The 15,556-nt window shown below is 38.7% G+C and overlaps 1 protein-coding gene across 1 annotated transcript in view; it reads right to left on the bottom strand.

The window, feature by feature from the left end:
- The window catches only part of LOC115214511, a 65,550-nt gene extending 52,759 nt beyond the window's left edge, over positions 1-12,791 (bottom strand). The window contains 5 exon segments of the mRNA XM_029783709.2: positions 142-336; positions 1,988-2,123; positions 5,302-5,524; positions 6,769-6,909; positions 12,688-12,791. Of these exon segments, the coding sequence (XP_029639569.1) occupies positions 142-336; positions 1,988-2,123; positions 5,302-5,524; positions 6,769-6,886 (672 nt within the window). The 5' untranslated portion in view covers positions 6,887-6,909; positions 12,688-12,791.
- Between the last annotated feature and the right edge of the window lie 2,765 nt (positions 12,792-15,556).

Raw genomic sequence — 15,556 nt, 5'->3', positions numbered from 1 at the left:
AATATATTCTACCCATCTAGGTATTTTGTATCTTTAAGCACTGAGATTAATGTAATCAACTTACCCTCTACCCTGAAATTGCTGGCCTTGTGCCGAAATTTGAAAGCAGTATTAGAAATAATGGTTTTTAATGTGTCTTACCTTGGTAATAGTTTCAGACTGTGGAGGAATAGGAAATTCTTTGGCTGCTTCTTTGGCTGCTTGACATCTTTTGACATCAACGTCAAGTTTGCTATAATTTATGTAGCCTGGGTCACTAATTTCTGCATAAGTTTGCACCAAGAATTTGAGATCAATTTCACTAATATCAGGAGGAATTGGTAAATTGCGATAGAACTGAAAAATATATATGTATACATAATCATATCTTCAAACTTATATACCTGCCACACACACGCATTCAAGTTCCCCAGTTTTATCCAGTGTGTCAGTGAAAAACCAAAGATGTTAGTTTTGCATTGATGGATGCGGAAATACTATTTTTTATGTATGAGAAAAAGAAAATGGAGAAACTGACATACAGACACCAATTTATCTTTATATATAAAATTCAAGTTGTGTGTGTGAGACTCTGTCTCCTCCAATTTAGATTCCTAACTACTCCCACATTTTGCGGTGCAGTTTAACCAAAAGTGAGTATCTTATAGTCATCATTCACATCGAACCCTTCTGGGTATTAGTGCGTGTCTATGATTAGTCTACGATTTAAAAAAAAATTTACCATCATTTTTTCCGCATTTTTAATGATTTTTGCTCGGGTTATATAAGGGAAGTAACTCTCTAAAAATGCTTATATAGTTCATTCCCTTACAAACCTGAACAACGCTGGGCGATACTGCTAGTTAGAAAATAATACAATTCTGAACAACGTCAAACTCTATTTCACCTACAATTGTTTCCAATTAAACCAAGTTGAGAAATAAAATGAAATTAAATTTCCATATTGAATATCGTTAATTGAGTATTTCATCACAGAAAGAAATTAATAGAAGGGAGCTACATTCCGATGTGTTGTTTGACCCTTGACAGACTCATATGTGTGTTTTAGCTACCAATGTATTTAAAAAACCGTTAGTTATGCATATGGTGGTGCCCCAGCATGGCCGCGGCCTTCGGGCTAAAACATTTTTAAGGATTATATGTAAATGCAGAAATAATCTGGGACATATTCTTCAAAACAGAAAAAGCCACATGGAGGAAACTGGTGTTAATTACATCATAATATCTATTTTCCTTGGTAAAAGTTTTGGAAAATAGTTTGTATAAAGGTTCAACTAAATTGTTCTTAATTTACTTAGTGAATGGAATAATGAGCCAAATAATATTATTTTTTATCATAAGCTATATAATTTTCAAATTTTTAAATCTTATATTTGTACAGGATGTGTTTTTCAATTCCATTATTTCTGTTACTAATTTCATGAGCATTATCCGATGTACAATGCAATAAATTGGTTTTCATATTTTGCATAACATTGTTACCTATAGTAGACAGTTTCTGTCTACCAGATCCACTCACAAGGCTTTGGTTAGCCTGAGGCTATAGTAGAAGACACTTGCCCAAGGTGCCACACAGTGGGATTGAACCTAAAACCATGTAGTGGGAAGCAATCTTCTTACCACGCAGCCACTTATATATACTGTGCTAACCTCTGTCTTACCCATTATTTTCAGCTTTTGTTTCACCCATACTCCTAAGATAAGTGAATTGTTTTTTCCAGCACTGCATGGCCATGATAATGAAACAAATTTCTTAACCATACGGCATTGCAATCTTTACTAGGGTCTATGAAATAAACAGCAGTCAACTTCATTGATTGTATGACCCTATGACCTTATTCATACAAATATAAATAACCATTATCTCCTTTTATTAAAGACTTAAAAGAAAAGAAAAAGCAAAAAAAAAACAAAAGAAAAACAACAAAAACTTAAACAAGAAACAAAAAGATATTTTTTAAGGAATTTCAATGCTTGAAGAACCCACCTGACTTTCTGTAACAGTGCCCTTACTGTGCATATCAAAATCTTCAAAGCCTCTTTTTACTGACAAGCCATAAAGATTATAATAAGTAGCTAACCGAGATAAAACCTGATCCAATGTAGAATACTTTGTTGGTGTTCTGAAAGAATATGGTAAATGTTTTTAGGGTTGGCAGATAAATTTGCTCCTTCATTTTTTTTTTTCCACTTATTTTAACCCTTATTTTTCATCAAAAGTTTCAACAAATCAGTGAAGTATGCATGTACATATGTTTAAGTATATCTTTATATAAACATACAAACTCTCTCTCTCTTTTACTCTTTTACTTGTTTCAGTCATTTGACTGCGGCCATGCTGGAGCACCGCCTTTAGTCGAGCAAATCGACCCCGGGACTTATTCTTTGTAAGCCCAGTACTTATTCTATCGGTGTCTTTTGCCGAACCGCTAAGTGACGGGGACGTAAACACACCAGCATCGGTTGTCAAGCAATGCTAGGGGGACAAACACAGACACACAAACATACACACATACACACACACATATATACGACGGGCTTCTTTCAGTTTCCATCTACCAAATCCACTCACAAGGCATTGGTCGGCCCAAGGCTATAGTAGAAGACACTTGCCCAAGATGCTGCGCAGTGGGACTGAACCCGGAACCATGTGGTTGGTAAGCAAGCTACTTACCACACAGCCACTCGTGAATATATATAGTCAAAGTATGAAGTATTATAGATCCAGTTCCACCAATCTTATTGGTGAGTTTTGCAGTGGATATTAGGTAACCAGGGATTAGATAACAGAATGGTTAACTAACACTATATGCTCTTCAGAGATGACATGTTTGGAAAAAAATATCAACTCTTCTCTGTTATTGGAGGTAAAAAAAAAGTCACAGCCTGTTTGGGGGTGCTGTGAAAAAGGATGAAATAAAACTATGGGAGACATATTTATGAATCTTTGTATATGATATATATGTATATGAGTGTGTGTGTGTCCCACGCATACAGGAAAACCTACATTTTTCCAATGCCCCATTATTAGACTATTTTCTTTAATTGTTGCACAGTGATCACTTATGAGCTTTAAGCTAATAAGATACTAAAATACTAGGTCATCCCATAAATAATGCAGTTTTTTTATACTTCTTTTATTTTTCAAAATTAAGGTAAGCAAAATTCTTTTTTAATCTAAAATACACTTTCCTTCATTTTCTACAGTTCTCTTCCATCTCTCTGGTGGATTTGCAAGATCCCTCTTCCAAAATTCACTTGTCCATGACAAAAAATATTCCTCCCGTATTGTTCTGACCTCATCTACAGAATTCCTATTTTTTCCGTCCAAATGATTATGAAGACTGTGAAATAAATGATAATCAGATGGGGCAATGTCCGGCGAATATGGTGGGTGGGGCATCGTTTCCCATTCAAACTGTTCATCCTTGCTGTATGTGGCTGAACATTATTCTGGTGGAAGAACACTTTTCATCTTGAAACCAAAGATGGTTGATTTTCTTCTCACACTGATTCAAATGACGGGTTGAATGACCAAATCCAAGCTTCTCTGCTAGTTCCTCAACAGTTACAATGGGATTTTGTCCCACCAGGGTTTGCAGGACATTCTTGTGGAGCTCAACAGATCTTCCAGGATGAGGCTTGTCTTCTAGGCTATAGTTTCCGGCTTGGAATTTCTGGAAGAACCTTTGACACTGGCTTACGCTTATTGTCTGATCCCCATATACTGCATTAATATTCCTTGCACTTTTCGTTGTGTTGTTGCCTTCCATTTGAGTTTTTCTGTTCAAGACAGCAATGGTGTGGTTGTGCACTGGGGTAATAGCAGTGGTTGGTGCTGTGTGAGAGTTAGAAGTGCTTTTTTTTAAATTTCTTTTGTCAGATTCATCAACACTAAAAAAAGAATTTTCTTGTTTTGGGATGGGTTGTTGTCTGGAGTTGGTATGGTTGCACTGTAACAACTGTTGGCACAGTGCAACAGTTGGTATGATTGCAACAGTATGAATATGCAACCATATTCATACAGTTGGTTATGTATGAATGAACAATTCTATGAATATGGTTATTCATACATATAACAATATGTTTTTGCAAGACAACAAAAAGTTTAGGAAAATATAAATAAGAAAAAAAGTGGAAATTTTACCAGTGAGTGTATTAAATTATAAGGCACAAAAAGAAAATGACCTCCCCAGACTCAACAGAATATGCTTCAACACACGAACTCTAAAGAATCTTGCAAACCAAATTCAAAACCGTCATATAATACAGTTCTATATTTAAGAGATGAGGAATTATTTACATTACTCTTTTACTTGTTTCAGTCATTTGACTGCGGCCATGCTGGAGTACCGCCTTTAATTGAGCAACTCGACCCTGGGACTTATTCTTTTGTAAGCCCAGTACTTATTCTATCGGTCTCTTTTGCCGAACCGCTAAGTAAAGGGGACATAAACACACCAGCATCGGTTGTCAAGCAATGCTAGTGGGGACAAACACACACACACAAACACACACACACATACACATATATATATATACATATATACGACAGGCTTCTTTCAGTTTCCGTCTACCAAATCCACTCACAAGGCATTGGTTGGCCCGGGGCTATAGCAGAAGACACTTGCCCAAGATGCCACGCAGTGGGACTGAAACCGGAGCCATGTGGTTGGTTAGCAAGCTACTTACCACACAGCCACTCCTGCGCCTGCCTCTGTACACATTACTTTTGTCAATGGTGTCATTTCTGCAAACAACCTGTAACCTTCTGTGAATGTGGACAGCCTGCATCCTTCCATCATCAAAAACTCAATGATAATGTTGCAAGCAAAAGCAAGAACTTGCATCTACTTGCAACCCATTATTTGTCTGTTATGAAGAAGAACTGGAAGAGAAAGAGTTATTCTGCCAACATGTACAACATGGATACCTATGTCAATTCATAAAAAAAGTTATGTTCATTTTCGTATTACTCTCAATACATCACACATACATTTCTGAAATGGTTTGTACAAATGGATGCCCTTCCTCACACCAACCCTTAGAAAAAAAACATATTGAAGGCATTCTATTGTGGCACCAGCACAAGAGAGGTTGACGTGTTCTCAGCAAGACTAAAGAGTTCGCTCAAACTTAAGTTATCTCCCCTTGTTCATCAAGCACTTTAAAGAAGAGAGTGAGCACATTTTATGATCACACCAGCAAAATTAATTAAAGCTCATTAAAAAAAACAATCTTCACAAAGACATACATGAAAAATGATACAAACAATTAATTATAAACAACTAAAACACTCACACTGGTTGCTGTTGTTGTTGTTGTTGTTGTTTACATTGATATATTTCAGACTGTTCATTGGAATCCATGTCTTCCTTGATTGGTTTATTTATGGTGGAACAAAACTCTCGGTAGTTGACAGTCTTATTTCTTCGAAAGTCATATTTTTCAGAAATAATTTTTTCTTCATCTTTGCTCAGTGTAATATTAAGTGTCTGACAGAGACATCGGAAAAACTGAGTTTCTAATAAATAAAAGACAAGGAAAAAATATTTTTAAGGATGGAACTCGAAGTAGAAAATGCTGTAAATGAAAAATAAAAAGGCTAGGGTGATGCATCCCCTGTGCACAGATAAAGTTTTTCACAAATTATAATATGACTTACAATGCATGGCTTTCTCATACTTTTTAACTGAATTGAATTAAGCTTTGTGTTTGACTGAAAGAGGATTAGAAGCCTAAGAACAATGAAATTAAGAAAACAACTTGTAAATAAATGAAACCCTTGAATCCATCACTGTACACACACACACACAGTCACATATATATGTATATATTTATGTATGTATGTATGTACTCACATGTGTCTACACGCATAGGTACACCATGATCTCTACACACAAAGACGAGGGTCGATTCATATGAAAAAGGAAGTGAACAAAATGAAATACTTATAGAAAATATTGTATAGTATAGTGTCTTTCAATGATGGCAGGTGAATCACATGTGCTGTAGTTTGTTGTACGATATGAATAATATATCCACTTGCTTATCGGGAAATTTATAAGTTTGATTCTAAAAGAATTTTATTTCTTTTAAGTATCACCATCATACATGTTTATACTCCACTGAAATTAAGCAATCAACTCATAAATAAACAAAACCCTTGAATCCAACACTATACACACACACACAATCACATATCTATGTATGTATTGATTTATGTTTGAAGATAATCAAACCAAATTTCCATAATTTTGAGCCACTCACCCACTGAGTATTTCTACCAAATTTGGGGAAAATTCATTCAGCCATTTTCCAGTAACTTTGCAAACACACAGACAAAGGCAAGTTATCACAATACCCAGTTTTCGTTTATGTGCCCAGGGTAATAATAGCTTGTAAATATTGGGTTAAAAAACCCTTTTGATGGAAAACATCAAAGATTGCCATGGGACTTGAACCCACATATCCTGTAAGTGTGACAGACATTCTACCATTGGGCCAAAGCAGTCCTTCAAATTTCTCTGTCCATTACCAATGAGAATTATAAATTGCTGACATCATGAGAATTCAGAAACTTTGAAAGACATTTCGAATTCATATGGCATAACTAAAAAACTTGGCAGCACTTCTTCCAGTTTATGTTCTAAGTTCAAATGCCACCAAAGGCAATTTTGCCTTTCATTGTTCCAGAGTTGATAAAATAAATACCAGCCATGTACTGGGGTTGATGGCTTTGTGCTAAAAATTACAAACGATTATTACCTGTCACATAACCTGACCTCAGGGAATCATAGTCTTGAAAAAACTGTTGGATTCTTATCCGTTTGGTTTGGCACAATTTTTGGATATATTTCTCTATTTCTGACAATGATAATGTCATTTTTTCTCTTTGACTGGCAAAACCTGCAAAAGGAAGTCATTATTTTTTACGAGGGTGAGTCAAAAAGTAAAGCCATTTTGTTTAGGACAGGTATAATTACTAACAACGCAGGAACATGTATCATACATCAAAGTGAAGCTGGTCCTCTGTGGATCACATCCCTACTTCTCAAAATAGTCATCGTTTCTCTCAATAGCAATGTTCCACCTTTGAATGAGGGCATGTATCCCTGCCCCGTAAAATTCTGTTGACTGTTCTTTGAGCCTCTTCTTCACTACCTCCACACTCACCAGATTTAGTGCCTTCAAACTATCATCTATTTGGCACCACGAAAGAGAGTTTGAGAGGCAAACATTATTCCAGTGACGAGGAAGTGAAAACTCTAGTGAACAAGAAGTGGCTCAAAGAACAGTCAACAGAATTTTACAGGGCAAGGATACATGCTCTCATTTGAAGGTGGAACTTTGCTATTGAGAGAAGTGGTGACAATGTTGAGAAGTAGGGATGTGATCCACAGAGGACCAGCTTCATTTTCATGTATGATACATGTTCGTGCATTGGTAATTATACCTGCCCTAAACAAAATGGCATTACTTTTTGACTCACCCTTGTACATTCAGTTTTAATGAACGACACTGCTAGTATGATGGTGATGATTGTTTACAACCATCATGTAATGCCAAGACAAGGCTACACACACACACACACACGCACATGCATGCACACATGCATGCATACATAAACTCACATGCATGCATACATACATACACACATGCACATATACACACTCATATGCATGCACACACACATGCATACATACACACATACACACACACAAGCATGCATACACACAAGCACACATACACACACAAGCACACTTGCATGCATACACACACGCATACACACATACATACATACACACATGCATTGAGTAACTGTGAGGGACTGGCTTCCCATCCAGGGGGAATGTTGTCATCTCAGTCATTTGTACACCATGGAAAGCAGGTAACCAGCCTGATGAGTGTGAGGATATAAGATGGTACTTTTGGAGTATGTTGGAGGACCACATCTTGCTGCATATGTTCCACTTTTGACAAGGTTTCTAGGATTGTGACCCTTACTAAGTACTTTACAGGATGTATTGAGTGCATTTTATCTTGATACCCTCACAAGAGCGGTTGTCATGTCTTTTGTCATGTCTTTGACAAAACAAAAGGGCTCACTTGGCCCTATGTTACCATTGCTCATTTTCCACCCACTTTAAATGTTTACTGCAGGGGTTCTCAATTGAGGTCCCTGTGACCATTCAGTGTCCCTATAAGATTTTGTTTTTAAAATTTATGTAAAATGAATAGTTTATACTTCTACCATACACAAAATATTTTAACATTTTTTAAAATACAATTCCCAATAATATTTGATAATGAGAATATAATTGGATTTTTTAAAATATCAAATGTTTATGAGGGTCCACCCGAGTAAAATACAAATCAAAGGGTTTCATAGGCAAATAATGATTGAAAACCACTGGTTTTCTCTTGAAACCAGCTTCAAGTTATGTCATGCACACAATTTCAAATAAGAATGAAATGGCACAAAACATGGCTACCTGTGATTAGAAATTCTCATCATGATTGAGCTTAGGAGCCCTTCTAAGTCTCATTGAAGGGTTTTGAGTGTATCCTTGAAGTGCCTTTTCGGTCCACCCTGCATGCACTTGCCTCCCATCAGTTCCTGTAAAACAGTCTCTTGAGGAATTGTATGTCACATATTTGAACAAGATGGCCTGCCCTACCTGACTCGTGCTCTCCTCAGCAGTGTGTAAATACACATAATTAGCTTAAAAAAAGAGTCTTTAAACTCTCTTTACTCTTTACTCTTTTACTTGTTTCAGTCATTTGACCGCGGCCATGCTGGAGCACCGCCTTTAGTCGAGCAAATCGACCCCGGGACTTATTCTTTGTAAGCCCAATACTTATTCTATCGGTCTCTTTTGCCGAACCGCTAAGTGACGGGGACGTCAACACACCAGCATCGGTTGTCAAGCAATGCTAGGGGGACAAACACACACACACATCATCATCATCATCATCATCATCGTTTAATGTCCGCTTTCCGCGCTAGCACGGGTTGGACGGTTCGACCGGGTCTGGGAAGCCAGGGGCCGCTCCAGGCTCCAGTCTGAATCTGGCAGAGTTTCTACAGCTGGATGCCCTTCCTAACGCCAACCACTCCGTGAGTGGATTGGGTGCTTTTTACGTGCCACCTGCACAGGGGCGGAGGGTCCGGCATCGGTCACGATCGTTCGAGCATTTTAACGTGTCAGCGGCACGGGGGTACTTTGGGGATCGGGGTACTTTGGGGATCCAGGGTACTTTGGGGATCCGGGGTACTTAGAATGGGTAGGGGGTATGTGGAATTGCTGCAGAAAGCAGCCCGGGTCTTTGTAGTCACAGCATATCTCCAGAGATCTCGGTCCTTCGCCATTGCCTCAGTGAGGCCAATGCTCTGAGGTCATGCTTGACCACCTCATCCCATGTCTTCCTGGGTCTACCTCTCCCCCTGATACCTTCAACTGTTTGGGAGTGGCACTTCTTCACACATCTCTTCATCCATCCGCAGCACATGACCATACCATCGCAAGCGTCGCTCTTGCACACCACATCTGATGCTTCTTATATCCAGCATTTCTCTCAGGATGCTTACACTCTGCTTGCGTGCACACTGACACTACACCCAGCGGATCATGCTAGCTTCATTTCTTTCAAGTCTACGCATGTCTTCTGCAGTCACAGCCCAAGTTTCATTACTGTGAAGCATGGCAGTTCGCACACATGCATCATACAATCTACCTTTTGCTCTGAGGAGAGACCTTTTGTTGCCAGTAGGGGTAGGAGCTTTCTGAACTTTGCCCAGGCTATTTCGTATTCTAGTGGTGATACTCTCTGTGCATCCACCTCCGCTACTAACTTGGTCACCCAGGTAGCGGAAACTATCAACTACTTCTAGTTTCTCTCCCTGGAGTGTGATGGAATCTTTTTCTGAGTGTCTGTTGTGTCTATTGTCCCTGTGCATCTGCCGCACATGAAAGCTATCTTATCTGTTAATTTCCCTTTAATGTTGCTGCCCTCTTATGTGTCCATAACTTACATTGGGTGCATCTTATGGAGTTTCTACCTGTACCTTTCCTACAGGTTGAGCAGGGCCACCTACCCGAGGGATGTGTGCTGAGTACCTCTTGTCTGCTTACTAATACTTTGGTCTTTGCTACATTTATTCTAAGGCCCTTTGATTCCAACCCTTGCTTCCACACCCGAAATTTCTCTTCTAGTTCCGGTAGTGATTCTGCCATGAGAGCTAGGTCATCGGCATAGAGGAGCTCCCAGGGGCATCCCGTTTTGAATTCCTCTGTTATTGCCTGAAGGACTATGATGAATAAAAGGGGACTGAGGGCTGAGCCCTGGTGCACACCTACTTCTACCCGGAATTCTTCACTATATCGTTGCCAATCCTAACCTTGCTGACAGCCTCTCTGTATAGAGCCTGTAAGCCCTTATTAGCCATTCTTCAATCATATATATATATATATATATATATATATATATACATATATACGACAGGATTCTTTCAGTTTCCGTCTAACAAATCCACTCACAAGGCATTGGTCGGCCTGAGGCTATAGCAGAAGACACTTGCCCAAGGTGCCACGCAGTGGGACTGAACCCGGAACCATGTGGTTGGTTAGCAAGCTATTTACCAGACAGCCACTCCTGCGCCTGTTAACATTCTCAGCATCCTTTAAACTCAACAATTTTAAACTGATGCTGAGACTTACGAGCAGTGAGAAGTATTTACCCATGTGATTACCCATTTACAGCTAGATGGACTGAGCTGTCCCAGAATAAAGTCACTCAACCACAGGCACAAAACATGAGGGAGCCTCCATGTTGTCATTGAACCTGCTAAAAATAATAGCTAAATCTCCTGTGTAGTTAAGAAGCTTGCTTTGAACCACATGGTTTTGGGTTCAGACTCACTGCACAATATCTTGGGCAAGTGTTTTCTACTAAGCAATGGCTTTTGAGTGAATTTGGTTGATGGAAACTGTATTGAAGCCTACCTCTACAGTGACATGTGTTAACATTGTACATCGGTAAAGAAATTTCTTCTGGATTCAAAACATGTATTGACAAAGTGTGTGTGTGTGTGTGTGCGCGCGCGCGCGTGCGTGTGTGTGTGTATGTGCGTGTGTGTGTTGTCTTTCTCTCAGTGCTTGACGACTGGTGTTGGTTTGTTTACGACCCTATAACTTAGGAGTTCGGCAAAAGGAACCGATAGAATCAGTACCAAACTTAAAAGTATGTAGTAGGATCAATTTGTTAAAGGCTTCGAGGCTATGCTCCAGCATGGCCGCAGTCCAACGACTGAAACAAGTAAAAGCTAACAAAACATTAAAAAAAAAAATTAAATGAAAGTTACCTCCTTCCCTACCACCCAGAAAGAAGACATTACATAACGCAATTTTAAATATATTAAGTTTGAAAATAAGTCAGTACGGAACATTATCGATCACGGGTCTGTTTTTTTTATCAGAGTCGGACTGGAACAAAGTTAACAACGACAGCTGTAAGAACAGCAACAATAACAAAGCATTGCGTAACCAGACACAGAATATAAACGACTATCCTCTAAGTTGGTCGGACATTCCATTATCAACTCAGTCGCTCGTATGCTTTATGTCCTTGCAAACTCACCTTGCCAATATCCAAGCCCATTAATTTTTCTTTATCATTTTGAATAATATTCGATACATTTTCGTGCCAGTATTCATAAACTTAAATAGATTTCACCTCCAAAACACCGTTCAGAGTCTTTTGGGCAAACCTTCGTTTCTCACAAAGGAATCTTCCCCTCTCTACTGTTCACGTAATCCTTACCTTATACCTCTGTCCCAACAATAATTTTTTCAAGTTTGAAAGAGAGCATTAATTCAACTAATTTCCTCTCTCAGTTAACCATAACCTATCATTTCGAGACAACTTGGGGAAACAGTAGCGTAGCCGAGTGAGCAAAGTCTGGCGACAGTCTGCCCCGGCGATGCTTTTATGGGGCGGTACTTTCGCTTTTACGGGGGCTCCACATTTGGGTCTGTTGTATTAGACTGTATAGAATCGGGAGGAGGCAAAAATGAACATGAAGAGAAAATTATAGATTGTGTATATTTTAAAGTAAATTCGTTATTACAGTATCAAGTGTCATAAAACTACCTGAATCTGGGCGGCTGTTTTCCTTTGGACAACCCAGTTACACACACACACACAAACACAACTGCACCTACCGCTTATAAGAATTGCGTTTTCTCTAATTTTATTTTTAATAGTGATATGGGTGGGTCCTGGTAAAAACCTTGGCTTACACCCTCTCATCCTCTCTGTAAGCGTGTAGGAGTGCGAGCGCTCGCATGTTTGTGAATAGGGCTTAATGTCTATGTTTACACACTGACGCAATGTTTTTCAACCTTGTTGTCACAATACTGGACTTCGGATCCCAAGTCTCATCAATACAACTTCTATAAAAACTAGTAAAATCAGTTCAAACTGGGTTTTGTTTTGTGAGTTTATAGTTATTGAGGTCGGTTTTCGTTGTAGGTAAGCATGTGTCCGCTGTTTCGATTTAGCTAAGTAAACTTTCTTTTTCTCATCAATTTTAAGCGTGTGAACAACCATTATTTTCTTTCAAACTAAAAATTCAATAAAATATGTTTATATAAAAACAATTAAAAGGCGACTGAATTTACTTACGTTATGACTCACTCGACTTTTAAACGAAGTAACGAAATTCCAGCACTCTAAGAGTCTGGCGTTGTGTTGCCTAGCAACAGCGGACCTTAACCGAATCTGAATATCGTTTGGTCTTTGGTCGCTAGGCGGAATTTCAAATCTCTCGCTCCTTGTTTAAAGATTTTCCCTAATTTAAATATCGTCCCTAATTTTAAAATATTCCCTAATTTAAAGAGTTTATATTATTTTGTTACCGTTTGATTAGCAGAATATAGAAGTTTTTCCATTTTTTTCCCTCGTTTTTAGAACTATATTGATCTTTGAACTTCTTAGTAGTAAATTGGATAAATAATTAATCAATTAATTAATTACTCTTTACTCTTTTACTTGTTTCAGTAATTTGACAGTGGCCATGCTGGAGCACCGCCTTTAGTCGAGCAAATCGACCCCAGGACTTATTCTTTGTAAGCCTAGTATTTATTCTATCGGTCACTTTTGCCGAACCGCTAAGTTACGGGAACGTAAACACACCACCATCGGTTGTCAAGCAATGTTGGGGGGACAAACAGACACACAAACACACATATATACATATATACGACGGGCTTCTTTCACTTTCCGCCTAACAAATCCACTCACAAGGCATTGGTCGACCCGAGGCTATAGTAGAAGACACTTGCCCAAGGTGCCACGCAGTGGGACAAAACCCGAAACCATGTGGTTGGTAAGCAAGCTACTTACCACACAGCCACTCCTACGCCTATATTAATTAATAGGAAAGAAAATTAGCTCCCTAACATAACATAAATTCTAATCAAATTGACTATTTACATTAAGTTCTCGAGTGACAACGTCGAAGAGAAATAGTTTCGTTTCTAGAAACTTTCCATCATACTATTGACACGTTTTAGAAGATTATAAACTACCACATCTGATAGTATATAAAACACACACACACACACAAAGAGAGAAACAGAAATGAAAAAGAAAGAATACCATCAGAACCTGTACGCAAAGTTGTGTTTCCCCATAAGTTTTAATGAACTAAAAACTTTTTTCCCTGAATATGTATTTCACTACTGCCCACAAGAAGCTAAACACAGAGGGCACAAACGGATTATGTTGATTACATCGACCCCAGGGCGTAACTGGTACTTAATTTATCGACCCCGAAAGGATGAAAGGCAAAGTCGACCTCGGCGGAATTTGAACTCAGAACGTAATGCCAGACGAAATACGGCTACGCATTTCGCCCGGCGTGCTAACGTTTCTGCCAGCTCGCCGCCTTGTGCTACGTCTAATACGTTCGTGTCTTTTATACCATATATATAGCTTATACACACACACACACACACACACACACACACACACAGGGGTGTTGAAAAGTTCTCCGGTTTAAGGGTGTCGCGAAAGACCTGGTTGGAGGTTCAACCTTCCGAGTTTTTTTACAGGGCTTAGAAAGACTGGAGGACTGGTGTAATAAATGTGTGAATCTGAGAGGGGAATATATTGAATAAAATCATTATTAACTGATCCTCCTGTATTTTCTTTTATTCAAAGCCAGGAACATTCCAGCATCCTCTCGTGTGTGTGTGTACAGAGAGAGAGAAAGAGAGAGAGAGAGAGAGAGAGAGAGAGAGAGAGAGAGAGAGAGAGAGAGAACAAGAAATAATTTTCGTTTCTTTTCATGGAAACAAAAGATATATGAAGGCGGCGAGCTGGCAGACTCGTTAAGCACGCCGAGCGAAATGCGTGGCCGTATTTCGTCTGCCGTTACGTTCTGAGTTCAAATTCCGCCAAGGTCGACTTTGCCTTTCATCCTTTCAGGGTCGATAAATTAAGTACCACTTACGCACTGGGGTCGATGTAATCGTCTTAATCCCTTTGTCTGTCCTTGTTTGTCCCCCCCCCCTGTGGGTAGTAAAGAAATATATATAGAACTGCAAAAAAAAAACGCTCAAGTGAAATTGAGGTAGAGACAAAAAAAAAATCATTAATTAGAGGACAAACGGTCAATTAGGGCCAACGACTTTATGTAACTTCACGCTTCTCTACATTCCATCATATACATATAATACCATGGACTTCAACATATGAAAGAAGGGCGGAAATAAAGAATAGGTACACCACCCGTTTTTGGCATAACAAAAAACCTGACCCTAAACACCAGGAATACGTATTCTTTATTTTCGCCTAAAAGAAATACATATATAAGCACGGAAGTATCCAAATTCAAAAATAACGCCCAAGAAATTACCATTCTGGATTTAACATAAAAAATAATGTTACGATTAAAGAAATCTTTTATGAAATTTCTCAAATATTTCTTTAATCTAGTCAATGCAGTTTTGGACTAGAAGTGGATCATCCCTATATAATCCCCCAGTAAGGAGGGTAAAACTATCCTTAATCTGCGAAAGGGGATATAGGCCCACTAAATCGGTCGCCTGTGCTTAATCCGAGGAGCCCCAAAGTAATAACAAAGAAGTTGGTGGAATCAGCCCTCCTCCAATTACGCTCGTTGAGTGAAATGAGGGTCTCCCTTACTGCTAAAATGACATCATTATCCAAACTAGGGATATTCGTAAATTTCCGAGCGATAATCAAAGCCTTATTTAGCAATATGGGGTAAAAGGAAATATCAAACTGGATAATGTCTAAATTAGGCTTATCAGTAAGAGAGTCAAACCATAAAATAACATCCCCAGTAAAGTTCCATAGGGGAAGAAGTTGAAACTTATCCTAATGATGGGAATAATCCTATCAGTAATATTCTTACTAATTCTGCCCAGATCAAACTTGGTTGGGCAGATTAATCTAATCGAAGGATTTGATAAAAAATCAGGCTTGTGGTCCTTCAAAAGACAATGGGAAGTTTTTTGAGCATAAG

This window comes from Octopus sinensis, linkage group LG7 (genome assembly GCF_006345805.1).
Source record: "Octopus sinensis linkage group LG7, ASM634580v1, whole genome shotgun sequence".
Taxonomy (NCBI): Eukaryota; Metazoa; Mollusca; class Cephalopoda; order Octopoda; family Octopodidae; genus Octopus; species Octopus sinensis.
Note: the sequence above shows the minus strand (reverse complement) of the source record. Positions and strands in the feature narration are given on the sequence as shown.